Genomic DNA, 23,840 nt, shown 5'->3' with positions numbered 1-23,840 from the left:
GTATATACTATAATAAGAAACGTTGCGTTTAAATTTACGAACACGAAACATTACGTTTATGGTAAGGTTTATTAACAAACTAATACGTGTTCGAGTGAAAGAAATGTTGGAGAAAATTGTCAACTCTACAGACTACAGCCCCCTCTATACATGAGACATTGATTGAGATCAATCGCACACCTTCCTGTCCCCTTAGATCTATATATGTAAACAAATCTTTAAGTACCGACTGTAAAAATGACACAATGTAAATGTCGATTTGAGGTGTGACATGTCTTGGTCATAAGTCCCAACGAAGACAGTCCCTTAATCTACGGTTAGGTGGTTGCTGCTCACCTTCCCGCTTACACTCTTGTCTCACCTCTTACTTTTGTATCTTCTGTTACATCCATCTTTCTTTTTTAACTAATAAGACACCCTCTCACAACCCTTTTTCAAATTTCTACATAAACAATCCACTGACTAGTTTACATAGATTTGCCGACCAATACTTCTAATTTTGATTTATGATAATCTAAAAATTAGTAAAATCCAAAAAGACCTGACGAAGGAAATTTGGTTTGGTTACTTTAAATTAGTCAAGCGTCTTTACATTCTCTACCACGTCACAGTTTACACAAACACTTTATTTATCGCTTTTAATATCACTTTTATAAATGAGACGTGAATTAGACTAAAACGATATAGAAAATTATTTAAACGTGAAAGAGCTTTAAGAAAGAAAAATCATACGTGAAAGTAGTCGAGTTATAAAAGAAACAGTATATTGACAGAAACCTAATCCCTACACAAAGTCTTTTTTTTTTTTTTTGTAACACAAAGTCAAATATATAACTTAAAAGGTTAAATTGGTTAAATAAATCAGCCCCACAAGCATTAAAAACTCCATTAAAGAGCATTATAAGACAGGACAAGAGTTCCACTCCAAACTTCAATTTTAAGTCTCAGTTCAATTAAGAAGCTCTCTCTCTCTCTCTCTCTCTCTCTCTCTCTCTCTCTCTCTCTCTCTCTCTTTGTAGTTTCATCGAACAAGATGAAGTCAATCCTAACCAGCACTTCTCTTGACTCATCATTCTCTCTTTCTAAACGTTACTTCAGTTGGAAGAAGAAGAAGGTTCAAGAACAAGACGAAGAGGAAGAAGATGAAGAAGACGACCACCACAACAACAACGAAGAAAAGATCTTGACCCGTTTCAACTTTTCCTCTGACCCGACCCGCCCAGATCAATTCGATACTCGACAGATAATGAAAAAGAAGAAGAAAAATACGATCGAGAAGATCCGTTACGCGCTCGGGTTCTCTCATTCGGGTCTGGGTTTCCGGGTCGTTGGTACATTATTCGGAAACCGTCGTGGACAAGTGTATTTCGCCGTGCAGGATGATCCGACCCGCTTACCCGCGGTTCTGATCCAGTTACCGACCCCGACGAGCATTCTCGTCAAGGAAATGGCTTCGGGGCTCGTGAGGATCGCTCTCGAAACGGCAGCGTTTAAGACGGGTTCCAAGAAGCTTTTGGAGGAGTCCACGTGGCGAACGTACTGTAACGGCAGAAAATGCGGCTACGCGGCGAGGAAAGAGTGTGGAGAGGCGGAGTGGAGTGTGCTGAAGGCGGTGGGGCCAATAACTATGGGTGCCGGAGTTCTACCGGCGATGGAAGGAGGGAATGAAGCGGTGGGGTCCGAGAAAGGTGAGCTCATGTATATGAGAGCCCGGTTCGAGCGGGTTATCGGGTCGAGAGATTCCGAGGCCTTTTACATGATGAATCCTGAGGGGTCAAGTGGTGGTCCGGAGCTTAGTGTGTATTTTCTAAGGGTTTAAGTGTAAGAAAAAAAAACACAAATTAGTATTGATTAATGAAGGTTGATATTTGACCAAGGAATTTAAGAATGTGTTTTGCTTTTGGGGGTTTTTGTTTTGACGGAATATTATCTATGGAAATGTTATTTCGTATAAATGTTTTACGAAAATCCATGTTTCTTTTGGCATATGTTAATGTTGATGTATCCTAATCAAACGCTTTTCTTTGTAATATAATTTTATTATTACTTATAAAACTATAAACTTATTTATCAAAAGTTAATTGAATGATTGGGAAAACTGTGAGTAAATATTTTAAAATAACTAAAACACAAAAGAAGAGAGATCTTATTTATAGGCGCTTCAGTTCTTGATTTAGGGGTTTGCAATTCAGTTTGTATCAAACTTGAGAGTAAATAAAATTAGGCGATCTCAAGCTATGCACACTCTTCTTCTTGTTTGCTTTTTTTTTCCAACTACCTTGTTTGCTTATAACGTGTAACTGAGTGAATTGGAAGCGATTTGTTTGAGAGAATGAGAGAACGTGAAAGCCATTCTTGAAAAAGAGAAAGTTGTTTCGTCATGAAGTTATAGTGGATTTTTCTGGAGAGATTTTTCCCATGATCAGACCTACGGATCCCAAACTTGTCATTCTTGCTGTTCTTTAATTTTTAGCTTAACTGGTCTATTCGAAGTTCCTAGTGTCTACAATCATTCTTTCGTACGAGTCAAGGAGTAAACCTCAGATAAACAAATGCAACTTCTCACAAATTGGATGATAATATACGGATAGCTACCTTTTGTTGTTGTTCCTGTTCTTTGGCTTTAGAGAGTGGAATAACAACCTTGAATCCTTCAGTATGTAGTACTAGACAGACAGAAGGAGACCACAGTCAAACTGGTTCTTAGTGCGATGGAAATGAACCATTTACTTCCCACTCGTCCCTCTAATATATAACACGACCTGTATACAAACTGCGACAGAGAATAAGTTACGTCCAGAATATAAAGATACGGTAGCCTAAGATGTGGGCCGCCTACAAGCCGAAAAGTTTCAATGGCCCAAAATCTTGAAATAATTCTTCTTCAACGCTCTCAGAACACCGGCAATGGTAATCTCATGATTTCATTTCGTAGGTAAACTTTTTAATATTATTTTATTATTTTTATTTCTTTTCAATTTTAGAAAAAAAGAAAAAAAAAAGGGCCAATCGCGGATCTCCACGCGGTGATGAAACCCGCACACAGTGATGAACCCAGCAATGAAACAATCCTTAGCAGAGGATTTTAAGAAGTTTTGATGACACAAAATCCAAAAATCATCATTTAATAATATTTTTTTTTTTGCTAAGGATTCTTGTTTTCTTACTATTGTAGGTGCTCTTAGATAACTTATTCAGAATTATGTTTTTGCTTGAATGATAGCTTAGCGTAAGCCATTTCATGAGCATTGCATCACCGTATCCTTTGTCATATTAAACAAAAAGGGTTTCGAAATTAGTTTTTCATGCTCTTCTTCAGTTTATGCATTAGAGTTCAAAACTATAAACACAATCTACATAGTAAACATTCTTTTTATTTATTCATCGAATTAATGTTTTTCTTTCAAATATAGGATCCGTGAGCTTGATGGCTAAGGGTTAAATTAATAGGTATATAATCACAAAATATCTATCCATTGACAACTATAACCCATAAGTTGGATTGGTCCATCCATTTTAATTCTCCAATTAGTTTAATTTTCCAAGAAGATTATGATATATTATAGAGAAGAGAAAGATACATACAATGTGGGGGAAAACCCAAGAGATGTATAAAATATACGTTTATTCTTCTAACGAGATATTACAAATAATATGTGAGTGAAATCAAATAAGATAAAAGAGCAAAAACATATAGTAAAAGGATCAAAACCTGCCAAAAACAATTTGAAGAATCTTCTAAATATATAGTATGATTGTCAAAAACCTACTAAACATTAAAAGAGAAGAAGATCAACTAGTCTTTGGGATCTTTATTGCGCCTTTTGGAAGGTCCGGAAGGTGGTACAAGCACCCGTTTGGACAAAAAGCGGAATGCACGACCTTTGAATCTAAAACCCTCCGTGAACTCATGTCTTGGTGATCTTGATATTGTTTGAGCTATCTCAATTTCAGAAACCTTAACTGTTCCACTCTTTGCCGCGTCGTTGCATGAATTAAAAACGAAGAGCATCATGACGAAATAAAAACTTACAAACATGGTTTTGTAAGAAAGATTCGTAGAGTTCGGAAAAAGAAGGCGCAGGAGGAGACACTGATTTAGCAACTAGCTAGGGTTTTATATATATAGAGTTTGATTATTAAAAGGTTTAGGATTCGAGTTGTATATATTATGTATCTATATTCATGAGGTTTAGGCTTTGAGTTGTATATATATATGCATATGTATCTATATATAGCATGTGTAAATCGCGGTACAAAGCAAAGCAAATTGAGAAGTGACCCGCAAGCAGTGGAACTTTCGAATATATTTTTAGGTTTATAAGGTCAACGGAAAAACAAACAAAAGTAAATAAACGAACACCATCAAGTTGTCTGTCAAAAATAAATTATCAAACATTACTATATATTATATGAAACGAGACATATATTTTTTTTTTGAAACACGATTTGTATGTATAAATATATCACGCTGTTCTAAATGAAAGACCACATTGTAATGTTTGTTTTACTTATAAAAATATAAGACATTATTTTGTATAAAATATAACGTATAATGTGAGAAGTGAGAACCAAAACAAACGTGATTGTGTAATGGTGTTAATACTAACTAGATTTTGACCCGCGCTTCCGAAGCGCGGGTATTATTTTTCACTTTTATAAAAAATATTATTTGTTTGTAATTATTGAATGTATTTATCTTATTAAAACTTTCTTTATAATAAATTCGACATATTAGAGTGCCTCTGGTAAACTATGTGTTTTTCTGACTTTATTTTATTCTCTTTTCAATCAATATATTTATTTGGCTTATTGTTAAAATAAATGATTTTAGAATATAACTGTACAATACTTTTACATTGATATTTTGTTTAAACAATGTGACATATTTCTATAATAATTAAATATCTACATTGTAATTTGTATACAATTCAACATATTTGTCTAATTGTTGTTAAAAGAAATGATTTTGAATTCAAATGTATAGTACTTTTATATTGTTTTTTCTTCAGGTCATATAATTTTTTAAAATAAATTTCTTTCAATATAAGCTATATCAAAAATTAGTCAACTAAAGAATCTATAAACAATTATTTACATAGCAATATAACATATTTATATATTAATTCAGTTTAATATATAAATTATTTATTACTGCCATATTTAAAATGAAAGTTTATTGATATATTTTTAGGTTCCTACAAACCAACCCGTACCGAAAATGATCCAACTCGAACCTCCTACGATATTTATAATATTCGAATGATATTTATTTAATTTAAAAATATAGGAGAAAAATATTGTGTATCACGAAAACATATATGATCAATTAGTGGTTTCCTAAAATGTAGTAAGTTTAAATGGATTTGCTGATTTTATTTGGATAGATATATTTTTTTAATAAAAATACAATCTAAGTTTCCAAACAATTTTTTTAACTACAATCCAAGTTTCCAAACAAATTTGTTCTTTATAAATGCTATCCAAGTAACCAAACACGCCAAATTTTTTTAATATTCTTATCCAAGTAACCAAACACACCAAAATTGTACTTCAGCTTTAATAAGATAGATTATGTTAGGTGCCAACAACAATGCAAATGATCCTTTGCGTCTTCAATTGTGAAAGGACATTAGTTTTTTTTGTCACTTGTTGCCTGTTGGATGAATATTAATTTAACCATCATTTTCCACAAAATCGGCAAGAACATAGCACCCTTCCGAAGCCGAAAGCCGGCGAAATAACAGATACCACCTGGTTACAAAAGTTGAAACTTACGTAAACCCCAAAAGTTAACATTGACTAAGATAGCTAACAGGCTAACAGCATGCAAGAAAACAAAATAAACTTCAAGAAGGGAAAAGCACATTGATACCGGACGCAAGATTGATCAAGAAAGCGATGCGGGACTAAATTAGTTGGGTTGAAAGCCAATATCGTAACACTATTCCACCATGGAACCACAAGCAACCACTGGTTCTTCAACAGAAACCAAGAGAGGACAACTCTATGCTACAATATTTTATATCCTACAATATTTTATACATAAAATATTTTAAAATCCACGTAGAAATTATTATAGTTTATACTAATGTATTTAGTAAAGAATTATGAAAAAATGTTTACTGTGATCTTGTATGAAAATGTTAATATTATTGATTTTATGAACTGATACAATGGGTGTGACTGAAGGGATTTACAATAACAGATGAAAGCAAGAATGTTAGGAATAGAAAATAAAAAGAGTACTAAAGAGTATAGGTTTAGTCCGCAAAGCTTTGATCCCCTTCTCATTTTTTTTTCTCGTTGGCTCTTGGCCGTCTCGAATTATGTATGGATCATGTTCAAAAAATATTAATAATATATTTAATGATGTAATAGAATAATTTTAAAAATTTTATAGTTTTATTTATATATTTGACGTCTTATTTTGAAATTATCAGCTCTATAATTAGTACTATATTTAAAAGTTTAAATTTTATATCCTAATTTATATATTTATTTTCAAAAATTCTTAATTTTTTTTTATTTTTCAATTCGAACCTTGTTCGACCGCTCTACTTGCACGTGCTATTAGACGGTCCTAGGCTCTTCCTTTATAGGTGCTGAAGGGTGGACGTCGAAATAACAACTACCACAATGGAAAAACTGTTTAACCTTAAACCGGAATCAAACACACAAACTCGCTGATATACTCCCCAACGAACTCGACGATGTAAGTTATAAAGTATGAATTTGCAGAATTACAAAGATTAGAAGAAGAACATAGAAAAATATAGAAGAAAGACATAAAAAATTGTTTACCCAAAGTTCATCTAGAATGGCTACCTTTTTGGGGCCGAACAAGAAACAATCTACTATAATCTTAATAACTCTTTGGACCCTTGTAATAATCCTTCTGAAGGAATAAAATGGTTGAGATCAACAAAGTAGAAATTTGGAACCGAGCTTTTGGAGATTGAAACATCTTGAGTAATGTTAAGTTTCCATCACGAAAAACTTGACATGATTCGAAGAAAATAGAAGATTGGTCGAGCATCAACTTTGTGGTCGAATAGCGGGTGATAAGGATCGATCTAAATTTCGAAGAACGAGGTTGTCGAAGAATTGATCGTGGGTGAACTATGAGTCGAATAAGCTACTTAACCATGTAAGACAATGTTTTAGATTGATCAGACGAACGTTTTGGAAGCATCACGTTTTTGGAAGTACGACATTTTAGAAGCACGACGTTTCTTAATCACAAAGCTTTCCGGACAGAAACATCGTGCTCTGAGATACCATGCAACTTCTAACCTTATTTAATGGAATTACCACGCAACTTCGCACAAGTTAGATGAAAATATACGAACATGAGAAATGGATAGCTACCTTTTGTTGTTGTTCCTGTTCTTTGGCTTTAGATAGTGGAATATCAACCTTGAATCCTTCAGTATGTAGTACTAGACAGACAGAAGGAGACCACAGTCAAACTGGAAGTTAAGATTTGGTCGACAAATACACCATGTTAAAATTCTTAGTGCGAAGGAAATGAACCATTTACTTCCCACTCGTCCCTCTAATATATAACATGATTGATCGGTATACAAACTGTTACAGAGAATAAGTTACGTCCAAAATATAAAGATACGGTAGCCTAAGATATGGGCTTACAAGCCGAAAAGTTCCAATGGACCAAAATCTTGGGTACTTAAATAATTCTTCTTCAACGCTCTTAGATAACTTATTCAGAATTATGCCTTGCTTAACTGATAGCGTTAGCGTAGGCTATTTTATGAGCATTTCATTCAGCGTACTTTCTGTCATATTAATCAAATAAGGTCTCGAAATTAGTTTTTCATGCTCTTCTTGAGCTTATGCATTAGAATTCAAAACTATAAACACTTTATAGAAAAGACATTCTTTTCAGTTATTCATCGAAAATGTTATTTATGATAGACATTTTTTCAAATATAAGATTAATCCGCGAGCTTGATGGCTAAGAGTTAACTTGATAATTAAGTATATAATTACAAATACGAAATACCTATCCATTGACAGCTATAACCCATAAGTTGGATTGGTCCATCCAATTTAATATTCCAATTAATTTCCAAGGAGATTATGAAATGAGAGAATGAGAGATACATAGACATACAATGGAGGGGGAAAACAAGAGATGTATACAATATACGTTTGTTTTTCCAACGAGATATTACAAGTGTGAATGTAATCAAATGAGAAAAAGAGAGGAAGAAAAAAACATATACTAAAGGATCAAAACCCGTTAAAAAATAATTTGAAGAATCTTCTAAATATATAGTACGATTGTCAAAAACCAACTAAACATTGAAAAAAAAAGAACCAACTAGTGTTTGAGGTCATTCACCGCAGAATTGTGCCTTCTGGAAGGTCCCGAAGGTGGTACAAGCACCCGTTTGGACAAAAAGTGGAACACACGACCTTTGAATCTAAAACCCTCCGTGAACTCATATCTTGATGATCTTGATCTTGTTTGAGCTATTTCAGTTTCAGAAACCTTAACTGTTCCCATCCTTGCCGCGGCGTTGCATGAACTAAAAACCAAGAGGATCATGACGAAATAAACACTTATAATCATGGTTCTGTAAGAAAGAGTCATATAGGGTTCGGAGAAAGCAGGCGCAGGAGGAGACACTGTTTAGCAACTAACTAGGGTTTTATAGAGTTTGGATTATTAGAAGGTTTAGGATTTGAATTGTGTATATATGCATATGTATCTATATTTATGTAATTCATTATATTTGATATCATTTATGTCGGTAAGCACATTTGTGTATGTGTAAATCGCGGTCAAACAAGAAAAACAAAGAAAATTGGGAAGTGACCCGCAAGCAATGGAGTTTTATAAATATTTTTTATAGTTTATAAAGTCAACGAATAAACAAATTAAATTAAATAAATCATATTATTAGTTGGACTTTACGTGGGAGGATGGTGTTCGTGATTACCTCAAGTTGTCTGTCAAAACTAAATTATTAAACATTACTATATATCATATGAAATGAAATATATTATGCGATTTGTATATGTGTATAAATATATCACGCTGTTCTAAATAAAAGACCACACCTTAATGTAGGCTTTAATTATATATAAAGATATAAACATTATTTTGTATAAAATATCATGTATTATGAGAGTACCAAAACAATACGTGATTGTGTAATTATGATGATGTTATTATGTTAGGTGCCAACAACAATTCAAACGATTTTAGTCAAAAAAAGAAAGAAAAACAATTTAAATGATCCTTTGCGTTTTCGATTGTGAAAGAACACTAGTTCTAATTATACAAGCTTTTTTTAATTATGCAAGATTTTTTCATGAGAGATCTGGAGAAGGCTTACGTCAATAATATAACTATTAAGTTTAGCACATATATATAAACGACCCAAATAATTGTTACAAAAGAAAGAAGTTAAGGAAAGTTCTAAAAAACCAAAAAAAATTAAGAAATTAATTCCGTTATTTAGGGTCACCAAACAATTAATTTATCGAAAATAATTAATTTATTCATAACATATACTAGTAATTATCTAGGGCAGATCATATTTAAATTATTTATTAGGCACCTAATCTTTTCTGTTATAACAACTAAGCACAACGTCCAATGAAATTCATTTGCCTAATACTTGCATGTGCCAGGTGGCGATTTCCGTGCAGGCAAACATTGCAAACTCGTGATTCTGAGCCGTTGGATTTCCGATCTTCCATCGGGGACATACATTCGCGTGGACCACTAGATTACACGATTATAATATGTTTGCATAACTACAGCCATAGGTTAGCGCATGATTTCATCTGAAATATTTTAGAAAATGTGCTAATGAATAAAGAAGCAACCGTGTTATACACTAATAAAAACAACCAAGTGCATGAATGCAACTTTAAGAACATAAAATATAATAAAACAATAATATACCTAGCATATGTCGGCCATATCGAATGTCACAGCATGGCCACGGAGTGCTTTACGCCACTTAAAGGTATCAGCAAAGGCTGACTCCGGGCCTAGGGTGATTACGGGCCTTCGGGCCTTGAACATCCTAGTTAAAAAAAAAATAATAATATACCTAGCATCTACATTTATATTGTAGATATATAAGAAAAGTTACAAAAAGTTTACAAAATTAAATCGCCTTACTTATATAAACCTTAAAGTTTAACGCACAAGAGAAGAGCCTTCATGCTTTCATGTCTTAGGCTACATTTGGTGAACACTAGAGGAACAAAAGCTTGGACATTTGTGTGTCTGCTAAAGTATATGACTAACTTTAAGTAATTATCCTAAAAGCAATAGCAAAAACTAAATCAATCACTTAAAAACTAGTACATTTTTAATCTTGAGAGTAAGCAAACAGTTCATATAACAAACCTCATCAAAGGCTGCATCGATCATTTAAAGACCAATGGGTGGACCCGAGGGACCTCCTTCGACTAGTCCACCTGGTAATACAATAGCAGGATGTCCCCCACGAGATTCACATTTACCACCTGCAACAATCTCATATGATACAAATTATATTTTGCGTAGTGAAAAAAAAAGGATTAAAAAAAGTTTAAATTAAGAAGCATTTATACCGTCATCTCACATTGATATCTCCAGCATATATTGCCAGTGTGTCATTTTTCTTTTCACCTTTCTTGTATGCAATTCTGATTTAACGCGGCTCTGAAATCTTTTTGATTTTGTGTAAAGATCATATATATAACCAATGCAATAAACCCGAAGATGATCCAGCTGAGCAATCACATAGTAAGCTGGTAACTCCAAGAGAGAATGAAGGAAGAGAGACCTGTGAAAAAGAACATGGTTACAAAGATAGATTTCACAACTTCTGTTTGATGTCTTTTATACAAAGAATTTGAGAGACAAAGTGACACCTCTGAGCCTTCTGATGAACCTCTAGATACACGGGTCAAGTCCCATAGATTCGCAACTACCTTTAACCAAAGATCATATCACTAAACCATCAAAAGCATTCAAATTTGATCGTTTTGATAGGACAAACTTGAAAGGTAGAAGTTTCATAAGTTAGTGTCCTACACCATGATGACAAGTTAATCCACAAAAGCTTATAACATTTTTTGCTCTGTTTTAGAAACTTCAACTTTCTTTTGAGAATAAACTCAAAAAGTAAACAGCAATCCTTTTGAAAAAACAAATAAAATTCGCAAGTAAATTTTAGTTATGTCTAAAATCATATATATAATGAGGGATTTTCCTCTCTTCTTAGAGGGTCCATGTCAGATTCTCTTTATTGTCTATGGGTCCCACGTCTTTACCAGATTCGTTGTTTGGTCTGACTGAACTCGGTTTGGTTTGATTATGAAGAAAGTAATAGTTTGGTTTGGGCTTCCATGTTTGGTTTGAGGATGAAGCAAAAAGCAAACTATTAAATGTGGCTTATTGTGTTTAAGCTGGGTCTGGGCCTCCGTCTTTGGCCTGATGAGTTAGTAAATAATAAAATGTTTTATTTTTCAGAGGTGTAGGGCTTCGTCGTTTCCTTCTTCCAGAGATGACTTCCCGTTTTTTTTACTTAATCTGCAAAGCAAACCTTTCCATCTCTTTGCATTCCCTGTCTTTCCATCTCTTTGCATTCCTGTCTTTCAATGTCTTATTTAATTTCGAAAATTAGTGTTATGCACATTAAACTCTGTAACCATTCGAAACTCTTAGTTTGTTGGTGCTGAAATCTATAAATAGGAGATGCCTGAGACTTGAATGAACGTTCGCAACCACTGTCAGTTTTTATTTTATATAAGAGCTTAAAAAATGTGAAAGATGACTTCCTCCGATGTCGCCGCCGCCGTTATTGCGCAAACTTCCTTCGACAATCTCCGACTGGGTAGATCTGGCCAGTTTTCGTCGCTCTTCTTCTCCGTTTTTGTGACTCCAGAAACAGTAAGAAGGAATCACTATGCTTTTCCTAGATGAGCAAGTTTTCTACCAATAAGCATATTATTTACGATTCCTTTCATGGGTTTAGGTGTGTACCAATGGTGAGGCTCCGGATTGGCCTTTGCAAGCTACTTATCTTATAAGTGAAGCGAGTCTTCAGAAAGGTTCTAGATGGTTTAACTATATCTCTGCTCTTCCGAGAAAACCTTACTCGCTTTTATACTGTTAACTTTGTTTTCGTTTTTTTTTTGGTTTCTGTTTACTGAACTTGAGAATATTCTTTCCAGTTGATAGCATTAGCCTCAGTTTTTTTGTGTACTGTTTTCAGGATTCGGACAAAAATTGATATGTATTTGGAAGCTTCACAGATTCAAGAGAACGGGCAATAGAAAGAATCACTAATATTGTTTGAACGTGAGATATTTTATTCTCTTTCCATCTCTTAACTGCTGTTTGTAGTGAAGAACTTTATCAAGTTCACGAACAGATAAGAACTGATATTGTTGTCTTCAGAAACTGTAATGTTTGATTATCTAATGCTACCATGTGTACTATATGCAGTGGAGCCTTTCTTTTGTCTCTATCAGCAACCGCACCAGTGGAACTAGCACCATCGCAAACATCGTCTACAAGGACGCATGCAATGAACTACCAGAAACAACCGGTATGTTAGCTCCCGCCTTTAGCAAACAATTTGCTTAAGTACTTATACTATTAAGCTTTGAAGAAATCACCAACGCTAGACACTGAAAACAACCATTACTTAAAATCCATAAATACTCTGTATAATAAAAACTGCCGATCACCTCTCGCCTCCTTCTATATTATACTCTGTATATATATATATACATATGTAAATCAGCTGAACTAAAAATTAACTCAACAGACAACAAATCAGTTCAACTAAAACTATACATCACGTACAGCAATTTAACAGTTTTCCAACTTTATTATGTAGGTATTGATGATGAAGGCCAAGATGTGGAAGAAAATCAGTGAGTTGAGCGTAACACAAATGAGCAAAGGTAAGCAACTCTGAACAATAAACCAAAACCTTACCTTTATAGATATATTACACCACTAAAGAACACAATCATACACAGACAAAGGAGAAAAAATCACACTTTTCCGACCTACACAAGGGCGGGAACTTCACAAAGAACACTTCACTTTTGTCTCATATGGATTTGAGCTTCCAGGCCCACCGTCAAGCAAATCAAAATAGTTAGTTTTCTAGGAATAATATAACTTCCTTGTAAGTCTGTCGATGTCCCAAACAAACTCATCTCACTTATGCAGAATGCGACAGAAGCATTTAAAAGTAATTCAATATCTTATTTTCTTTGATTTTTCAAACTTTATTATAAAATGATATTTATTAATCGCATGCTTCATTATTATTTTTATTTTTTTCTCAATAACTCGAGTTTAGTGACTGAAAATTGAAACATATGTTAGTTTCTCTTTTTTTACATTGTCTTCAGTTTGTGATGAAACGTGAAAAAAAGATTGTAAATATCTTTTTCCTCTTTTTTGTTCTTACTAATTTCTAACTGAGCTGTCTCCGCTGTGTCCAGTATGGAGTTTTGCTATGAAAACTATTGTCTACGTGCTTGATTTCTCCAACATAATAAAAAATCACCTATCGTGAGATGAACATTATTTACAAACAACACGAAAACACCAATCAAATGAATTTCCTGGACTCCCAAACTCAATTTTATTTCATTGCAACACTTGGAAAAGCATACACCACAGCAAAGAACGACATCAACTCCACATATGTATATAAAGCAATCCACAGCAAACAATCTTCTTCTTCTAATACAACTTCTAACACTTCTGCAACCTTTACAACTCTACTCTTACTCTACACACCACCACCATCAACAATTTGTAATCACACAACTTCGATTTTGCTAACGTCCCTGCGCTTGCGCGGGGCTTAGCCCCTAGTATACTATAGTATACTACTCTCTCTGTATCACATTAAGTGGTGTTTAAAGAATTTTTTTTGTTCCAAAATAATTGATGTTCTCACTATTCTATGTAGAATTTAATAGCATTTGAATTTTGTAACCAATTACAAATGCTGTCTTTTTTCTTATTGGTTGAACTATTCTCATTTAATGATATTTGTATATAACCGATGTAAATTTTATAAAAGTTAGTATTTTCTTAATTTATGTGCTAAAACCTTAAATATCACTTATAGTGATACAGAGGGAGTAATAAGTAATAACTATATCTAATTTCATTTTAATTTTTTATTAATATGGTATTGTTCGTTTAAACTAAGTAATTAAGTACTCCCTCTGTTTTTTAAAGATGTATGTTTTGGTGTTTTCACACATATTAAGAAAATACTTTAATTATACATCATTTTTAGAAATTATCAAATTCCAATGCATTTTAACCAATAGTCTTTCAATAAATTCAATCAATTTTATTGAAATTTGCAATTTTTGTATAGGAAACATAAAAAATATATATTTGTGAAATAATTTATTTTTCTAAAACATCTATCTTTAAAAAACAGAGGGAGTATGTAGTAGAGATTGACAAATGATCCAAAAATCAAAATCACATTATTATCTGACAAAGTTCGCTGCAAATTCTTTGTTTTTTTGAAAAATATGATAATCCCGTATACTGTAAATACTGGAATTGTTTTTGAAATGCTAATCACTAATAGAAAAAATATCATTATTGATGTAGTCTTCTCGGATTTTTGTATGCTTCTATGTGACATGAGCCAGTCATAAGCCAGTGAACATGTTTTAAGGATATGACACTTTTCTTTAAGAAAAAAAGGATATAAAACTAAAAAAAACAGCTGCAATGCATATAAATATTTGCAAAAAAATAATTTTTTTTTGGTCGAAGCAAAAAAATAATATAGCAACTCAAATCTTCAAGTCTTCAACTAACAAATCAATCAAATCAACACGATTCATCGTTTCAAAACTTGTACGGAGTTCAGTAAGTAAATTGTATAATATGCATAAAACTACATTATAATATGTAGAAATACAAAAGCAAAGAGGTCATGAACATTAAACTCGTCGCCAGGTTGCCAGAGGATGATTTAAAGTTTGTGAAAAGAAAGGAAATTCATTACTAACTTTACTATTTACCCGTACGGCTCGTTGTATCTTGTAAGAATCATTAAATAAAATATCATCATTGATTTTAGTTCCGGTTTCCAATAACCCATATTGGATCAATGTGTGGTTATAAAAAAATGCTCATACAGTTGTTCAGGAAAAAAAAAAGCTCCTACTTGGATTTGATTGAAAGTATAAAATCATATTGGTTCAGATAAGTATTAAATCAGAGTAGTTTGATCTGGTTCTCCCCTTGTTTGGGTGGAGTTGTTTTGGTTTTTGGTTGTCTAGATCAACGTCTATAGGACATGTGGTTGATCTGGTTGTACATTAGATTTATTGTAAAAGCTTAATCAATACTATGAATGCAATTTCAAGGGGAAAAAAGTATTAAATACGGAATAAACCAAGTTGTCTTGGTCTAGTGGTAAAGGGGTTTCGGCTGGAGTTTCTGCCCTGGATTCGATTCCATTTGACCACCGGAGCTAGCATTAAATCGCAAAAATACATAGGTTGTCGTCGGCCTCAGGGGGATTAGTCTTGAGCTTAGAAAGCCTTTGGATCACCCCCTGGTTAATAAAAAAAAAAATACGGAGTAGTAAAGAAAATACATGATACATAGAGAAATGCATTACAGTATTAAGCAGAAAAGCTGTTCTAATAAGGAGAAAAAATTGTCTTGTTTTAATGTTGAAACAAAAACATATATACTGAATTCTGTAAATTGACTAAATCATTGTAAATAAATTACAATTGTAAATAAACAAAACATGTAGTTTTGTAAAAGTCTGGTTTGTAATTGAATCTTTGTTCCCGGTTTACGGTTGAATTAATATAAATTTCTAATAATAAAAAAAATAAGAAAACTACCATGTTTCAAAGTCATAAAAATAAGTAATGTGTACAACGTGTTCGGTATGCAATCCAATTAACAAATGCACCATATTTCAAAAAAAAAACCAACGAAAATTCTTGAGCATTTTCTACACAGCCACTCTGTATATAGCTTTAATGTCGTAAAATCTTTTCAAAATTTCAACTTTAAACAACCAGACAATTAATTTTTCTTTATGGGTTAGTAGTAACTAAAAGTACGTGAGCCGCCACCTATGAACAAATAATTACTTAGGGAGGAGATATGAGACAGGCTACGTAAGAAGAAAAAGAGAGCTATAAATGATCGTAAAAAGCTTACTGCAAACCTAAACAAAAGTTAAAAAAGTAAAAGAAGTTTTCAGTCTATATAAAAAACCCTAACTGTCTCATCTTTAATTGACAGTAACTACTTTTTAATTTCGTAATTTATTTATTTTACAAATAGTCAATAAATCCTCTCAACGAAGAAGTCAGAAAATTCCAGGCAATACAAGGCTTTGTTTGGTTTGGTTTGTATATGTCTGTTTGCAACCAGTGACAGAGTTCTGACTTCTGGGACACCAAAGTTAGCTATATTTGGATATATATGCTTAAATGCTTTGCATCTTTACTTAAAAGCATTTAACATTTATGGTCACAACTAATCGATTCATACATAGGAAACTTTAAGATTCATTCACATAGTTTGGAGACGTATATAGATGTACGATTTATCTCTCAAGTGATATGCTGATCCGTGGCTGAAGAGCTTGTGCTGTGGTTACTTGACCAAAAAAAAACAAACGTTTTAGTTTATAAATAAGTACCTTACATAATAGAAAACACATACACAACTTGTTTTATATCAAGACATAGAGAGAAGGAACCAGACTTGTTGTTACATCCAAAAGGATTTGATGATTTTCTTAAGTGACTGACATCAAAATCTATCAACCAACACATCGATACTACAAAGCATCAAACCATCAAAAACATATTTATATCAATAATACAATAAGAGAAAGCCCCAAAAGCAAATCCCACATCAACCCATTTGACAACACATGTCTTGTAACCATCAAAGACATTGATGAACTTGATGACTCCTCTTTCTTAAGGTTTCTGAAAGTTTGCATAATTACCAAATCACCCTCTGTTTTCTTCATCTTGCAAGGCTTAAGACCAAGTGGAGGCACGTAGTTACTAGATTCTGACACCATATCGTACTGACAAAGATTCGGATTCTTCGAAGCCTTAAATCTTGTCCCCATCTTCTCGTAAAACTTCGTTGAGAATCTAAGCTCGCCCGTTAGATTGTTTCCGTGGATGTACAGAGCACCAAGACAAGGCAAAGTCTCCAACTCTTTTGATGGGACTGTACCGGTTAACTCGTTGTCGTTCAGACCAAGAAACCTCAATCTTTTCAGCTTGGTTAAACCATAAGGAATGTCACCTCTTAAACCCATCTTAGATAGATCCAAAACTACCAAGTTGCCCATACTCTCCCACTTTATCCCCATCATGTCATCAATATCCATTGGGTTTCCTGATAAAACCAGATCTGTTAAAGATCGAATCTTTTCAACGTTTTGAGAAAACCCACCAGAGATTTTGTTGTTCCTCACATCCAACAATGTCAGATTCTTCAAAAACCCTATTCCTTGTGGTAACTTCCCTTCTAGTTGGTTATTGCTTAGGTCAAGCTTAAGCAATGAAACCATCTCTCCAATCGTCGAAGGCAATGTCCCTGAGAAAGAGTTTCTACTCAAATCCAAGATCAATAGATCTTTAAACCCATTGAAACAATCTGGAATCGTTCCGGTGAACAAGTTTCCCGCAAGAACCAACCGTTTTAAGCTCGACAGATTGCAGAGACTCATTGGTAACTTTCCATTAAACCCATTTTCAAGAACCACCAAAGACTTGAGGTTTGTGAGACTTCCAAATGTTTCAGGAAGTTCACCAATCAAACCCGGATTGGATCTAAACTCTAGAGATTCTAAGCTATTTCCCAAGCTTGTCCAATCTCCCTTGGGTATTGTTAAAGACGAGGTGAAACAGTTGACGAACGAGAGAGATTTCAAGTGCTTGAGCTTGAACAGCTGTGGCTTTATCTCCAAACTTGCGGCGCAAGAAAGCGAGTTTTCATGAACAAGACCTAGGGTTAGCTCCGTGACATACCACAAGGCATCAAAGAGATCACAAGAAACACCCTGAAAATCCAAGAAAGTTTTGTTTTAAATTATTGAAAGAATATTACAGGAATTGGGTGGTGGGGCCAATCAATGTGAACATATATAATTGAAGCCAACCATATTGTAAAACATTTAAAAAACAGAAAGTGGATCTTATATGGAAATAGATATGCACTTTGACACATGGAAGCTTTAAAGTTTCACTTACTGGTTATGGAATTTTCAAAGTGGACAGACATTTTGAACATATAATTTATTCAGACAACTACACAACAAATTCTTTTCAAGATCTTCACAAAAAAATCAAGACCTCCTTAGACAACAAGAAAAAGATAAATCATTTTTTTTTGTCTTGGTTAAAACTACAAAAGAACTACATGGATTTAAGCATGAATCTGAAAATTAAAGAAGTAGAGGTGGTGATAAAACAAAACCTGAATAGGAGTCCAACCACAAGGCTCAGGATAAAGATCAGAGCCATTCCAAGAATCACCAACAAACCCTTGAATCGTTGAGTAAAGAGCTTCTCTATCTGATATCTCCATCGGAGCTCCGTCATCAGTTACCTCCGCTGATGATTCTCCGGCGATGCACCAACGGAAAACCAGAAATAGGAAGAAAACAGAGTGAATCCAAGACATTGTGGAAAAGCAGAGGAATAAGGTAAAAAACAAAGAGCTTTGTGATTTAGCTGTGTAACAAGTTTGGTGGTTTATCTCTGGGTTTCTTTTGTCTTATGGGATTGATTATTTATTGAAGAGAGAGCGAGAGGTCGTTGGGAGTCAATGGGTTTCTCATTATAGCTCCGAGCGTTACAAGAAAGAAAGAAATAAATAAAAAGAAATCGAGGGTCTGTAACGAGAAAGACATTTGGTTATATGTTGTTGTCTCTGTCACACAGGAAAGTAAATGTGGCATTTGCTCCCATAACCCATGCATGTTATTATACACGTATTAACCTTTTTCTTTGGTATTTCACCATGAAAAAGAAGAAGGCTGGTGTGGAAAATAATATGCAATGAGCACATAGATCAAGGCAGCCATTGAATTTATGTCTGCTTACTATTGACAGAGATTATCCTTTCTTATAGGTAGGCTAGGCGTGCAGATAACTAAACGGATTCTTTTTTTTTTTCCCATCTAGATTTTATATATATAAAGGACCGAGCCCAACAACACAAACAAAGTACAAACCCATGACAAAAAACCAACAATGTCAGCAGCCCTAATACAACGAACAAGAGAACATGATTAAAATGGGCTAAGCCCATACATGAAAAGAAAAGCAAAGCTCTTGTCCGTAACCAACGTCGACACCGTCGACCATCTTCAAGCATACGTGTCTCCATCTTCAGCACAGAGGACACGTGTCACTCAGTCCCTTCATCTTCTCAAACAGCCGGCGACCTCACCGGAGATTAACCGTAATCGCCTCTGAAAAGCCCACATCATCGAGTCTTCGGACCACACCGAAACCCATGAGATACAACCAAACTTAACCGCAAAAGCCTTTAGCGAATCAATCGTTATCACGAGATCTCCTCCGCCACCGTTTGAGCCCAAACCAGAGGAAAAGACTTTGCACCGAACCTCACCATCTTCACCACCGAAGACATCTCTCCTCCTACTATGAGGATTCAACCGCCAAGACCAGAATGAAACCGCAAGAACATGAATACAGCTAAAAATTAAAATCAAACCCCATGATAGATCTAGGGAACCAAAAGCCGATGGTGAAAAGCCAAGAACGCCTTCACCCTTCGGACAACAAGGCCGACGACGATGGAGCTTCAGAATCCTCCACCTCCCGGAATCTTAGCCGGCGGCGCAGAGCTGAGGGAGCCTCCGCTCCCCGGAAGCTTAGTCGGCGACGGCGGAGCTAACGAAGCCTCCGCCTCCCGGAACAAAAACTGACTTGAACAAAGACCGTCGCGACTAGCCGCCGCCCAGCTTCCTCACCCCGAATCCAGAAAAGGAGAACTGCCACCGTTAGAAGCTCGCCGTAAGCAAAGCTAATCCCAGAGCAAAACCCTAGCCCATATCCGGAAGTATATCGGATAGGACAACAGATCGAAGCACACGGAGAGAAATCTAGGCAGGAACTCTAAGGAAGAGAGCCACCGGCGCCGGCACGCGCTCGGACGCACGGCCGGACGTCGGGGCTTCTCTCAAACGCGTTTCTCTCTCTTGTTTCTGCACGTGCACCATATAACTAAACGGATTCATATCTTTTTTTGTTTTTATTTTATTTTTGAGTTCTTGGACTCAGCCCCTCCTACATGGTCTTTAGTTATAAAGCTTGATTCGGTTACAATAAGATTTGGTTCAGATTATCAGATATATTTTAATATCATTTTGTATAAGACTCATTTTGGACTGAACTCATTTAAAATTAGGTAAATACGTATTTTGAGTTCTGAGTATTTCGGAATCGGATCAAATTCAAATGATATTCAAAATCTAAAATAGTGTTTTTCAAAATTCATATCAAATACGTCGGAAATGAAAGAGATTATTTGAAAAATTAACTACACCAAAAAAAAATAGAGAAACAAAATCTTATTATTGTATTGACTATTGAGTAAGAGGAGATTGGAGAAGGATGATGATAAACGAATAATAGCATAATAAACCGCTTATCAACGGGAAAATGGTTCTTTTATTCCCAGACTATTTCAAATCAGTAATTTTAATCCCCATCTATTAGTTGCTTAAATTTAATCCCCATCTTATAATTGATTGTGCAAATTTAGAATAAAAAAGCCAACTGTTAACTCTTAGTTAAATATCGTTAAATATAATCTAAACGTGATCACATTTTTTATTAAACTCTGAAATCCCCAACTAAACGTGATCACATTTTTTATTAAACTCAAAAATCCCTAAACTAAAACAAACCCTAATTGACGAACTTTCACTAATTGGTTATTCTCCTCTGCGGACGACGAGCACGGACGACGAGCACGACGAGAGTCCGGCGAGAACTCCGACTATGGATGGAGAAGAGACAGTCAATGTCGGTGAAGGAGAGATGACTCTGGGTGAGGAAGCTGTTGGTGATAAACATGTGAATGAAGAAGAAAGTGTTGAATCAGATGAAAATTCTTCACTTGAGGGAGATGATTGTGAAGTTATAGTGGAAGATAAAGCTGGTTATAAGGAGTCTGATCCAGTTCTGCGATCAGATGAGAACGAGTTTGTCGATAGAAGTTGGTGTGGCAAAAGATATATCTGCTTATTTTGGAGAAGCCGCACGAGACGATGGAAATACAAATGCAAACGATGATGGTTATGACGATAGCGGAGATGATATTTGGAATGATGATCACATTCCAGATCCGTTATCAGATGATGATCGTGATGAGGAAGAAGAAGGTAGGCAATTCAACTATGGTCCTGATGAAATCTTAGCTCTAGAAAAGACATTTAACAGCGCAGAAGAATTCAAGTATGCGGTTCTCAAGTACTCTCTAAAGACTCAGTATGATATCAGATTTTACAAGTCATCTTCTGATAGGCTTGGTGCACAATGCACAAAACATGACGAAGAGAAGTGTCCTTGGAGAGTATACTGTTCTTTTGAGAGAGCCAGAAACAAGTTGCTGGTGAAAGTCTTTATCAATACACATAATTGTGTAAGATCGGGTTACACAAAGCTCCTGAAGAGTGGGACTATTGCACAGCTTTATGAGGAGAGGCTTAGAATTAATCCCAAGATCAGGGCGGTTGAGATGGTTGCTGAGATAAAGCGAGAGTATAATATGATTGTGGGCGACGAGCAATGTCGAAGAGCTAAGTATCTGCTTTCAGTGAAAAGGAAGGCTAGACATGAAGCTCATTTTGCTAGGCTTTGGGATTATCAGGAAGAGGTTCGTAATTCAAATATGGGATCAACAATGGAGGTTGAGACAATTCCCGGACCAGTACCTGGAAGCAAGCAAAGATTCCATCGACTATATGTTTGTTTCGAAGCTCTGAAATCATCTTGGAAGCAGGTATGTAGACCCATTATTGGATTGGATGCAGCTTTTATGAAATGGGATATCAAAGGGCAAATGCTAGCTGCAGTTGGTAGAGATGGAGATAATAGGATATTTCCTATAGCTTAGGCTGTGGTTGAAGTTGAGGATAATCCTAACTGGCTATGGTTTGTGCAACTTCTGAAAAAGGATTTGTGCCTTGAAGAGGGAGCCGACATCACAATAATATCAGACAAACATAAGGTGAGTCTCAGTTTGTGTTTACTACTTGTATATGGTTTGTGATTTTTTGTGTTAATAATATTTTTTTTTGACAGGGCATACTAAATGCAGTTCATTTAGAGCTTCCTAAAGCTGAGCATAGAATGTGTGCTCGACACGTTCTACAAAATTGGAAGAAGACAAACAAGGACATCGAACTTGAGCGTTTGTTCTGGAAAATAGCAAGAAGTTACACACCAGCAACGTTTAGGAACCATTTAGATGCACTGAAGAAGTATAATGAAGGGGCGTATAACTCTCTTCAGTGTACTGGTCCAACAACTTGGTCTCGGGCATTCTTCAAGCTTGGTTCGTGCTGCAACGACAACCTCAACAATCTTTCTGAGTCGTTCAACAGAAGTGTTAGAGAGTCAAGGAGGAAGCCACTTCTTGATATGCTAACAGAGGTAAGGCGGAAAACTATGGTAAGAAATGCAAAGAGAACTATTTTGACTAATAGGTGGAACAAACGGTTCACACCAAGAGCTGATAAAGAGATTGAGCTTAACAGGCAAAAAGCTCGAGATTACATTAGATATATGACCACAGGACAGGTGCATGAGATAGAGTATCATGATGAAGCTTACAGAGTGAACATGGAGGACAAGACATGCGGTTGTGGCTATTGGCAATTGAATGGACTGCCTTGTATGCATGCTATGTGTGTTATCACAACAACAAGGTTAAACCTCAATGACTATGTATCTGAATATTACTTGACCTCCAAATGGCGCCAACTGTATGCTAGTGGTATGAAACCTGTCCAAGGCATGAAACTATGGCCACGGTTAGGACGGTTACCTATTCTACCGCCTCCTTCAAGATTCAACAAAGGAAGACCTAATGGGTATGCTAGAAAGAAAGGTCCTCATGAGTCATCTTCTAATCCAAACAAGCTAACAAGACATGGTCGTGTGGGGACATGCTCAAACTGCCGGAAAGAAGGTCATAACAAGACCAGATGTCCTAATCCAAAAGTTGGTCCTCCGCCTAAGCGACCTAGAGGGCGTCCAAGGAAAGAACAGGTTTGTAATTGCTATGTCTAAGTTTTTGCTTAATTTAGGTTGTTTCACTGTTGTTTGGTTGGCTGTAGGGAGACTCTACACAGCTTGAAGAAAGAGCTTTGCAAAGATCATCTCAAGTCCAAGATTTTCAAGCACCACAAGGATTTGGTTTCTCTTGTTAACTTGTGTTCTTCAATATTTTGTAAAACGTAAATCAATTTTTTTATTTGATGTCATCTCTATGTTGGCTGTGTGAAACATGAATCTTTGTGTTAGGATTTTATGTCTCATTGTGAGAAAGTTTATGTCCAAATAAATCTTAGTACGGACATGGAAGATAATTCAAAAGCAGGTCAAGTACAACATAAGATAAAAGAAACAAGAGAAACTTGCGACAGAAGAAAGACATACAGCTCTTAAAATAAAACAGTGGGTACAGAAGATGACAACGAGAAATCCGTGTCTGTCACACTCTAACAGGGAAAAACAGAACCGTAGATATAAAACTAATCCAG

The 23,840-nt window shown here is 35.1% G+C and overlaps 3 protein-coding genes across 3 annotated transcripts; 1 reads left to right on the top strand and 2 right to left on the bottom strand.

Annotated features, from left to right (window-relative positions):
- Positions 1-943: 943 nt before the first annotated feature.
- LOC108831917 (protein MIZU-KUSSEI 1) lies at positions 944-2,035 on the top strand. Its single transcript, XM_057009760.1, has one exon. The coding sequence runs from the start codon at positions 1,034-1,036 to the stop codon at positions 1,817-1,819; it is 786 nt and encodes a 261-aa protein (XP_056865740.1). The 5' UTR covers positions 944-1,033; the 3' UTR covers positions 1,820-2,035.
- A 6,193-nt stretch (positions 2,036-8,228) lies between these two features.
- Positions 8,229-8,703, bottom strand: LOC108853268 (protein IDA-LIKE 1). The gene has a single exon (XM_018626701.2). It carries the CDS (start codon positions 8,618-8,620, stop codon positions 8,348-8,350), a length of 273 nt encoding a protein of 90 aa, XP_018482203.2. The 5' UTR covers positions 8,621-8,703; the 3' UTR covers positions 8,229-8,347.
- An 8,015-nt stretch (positions 8,704-16,718) lies between these two features.
- Positions 16,719-18,897, bottom strand: LOC108831916 (piriformospora indica-insensitive protein 2). The gene is made up of 2 exons (XM_018605418.2): positions 18,515-18,897; positions 16,719-18,098 (listed from the first exon to the last, which is right to left on the bottom strand). Exons 1-2 carry the CDS (start codon positions 18,719-18,721, stop codon positions 16,884-16,886), a joined length of 1,422 nt encoding a protein of 473 aa, XP_018460920.1. The 5' UTR covers positions 18,722-18,897; the 3' UTR covers positions 16,719-16,883.
- Between the last annotated feature and the right edge of the window lie 4,943 nt (positions 18,898-23,840).

This window comes from Raphanus sativus, chromosome 4 (assembly GCF_000801105.2).
Source record: "Raphanus sativus cultivar WK10039 chromosome 4, ASM80110v3, whole genome shotgun sequence".
Lineage (NCBI taxonomy): Eukaryota > Viridiplantae > Streptophyta > Magnoliopsida > Brassicales > Brassicaceae > Raphanus > Raphanus sativus.
The sequence above is the reverse complement of the archived record's forward strand: the minus strand, read 5'-3'. Positions and strand labels throughout refer to the sequence as shown.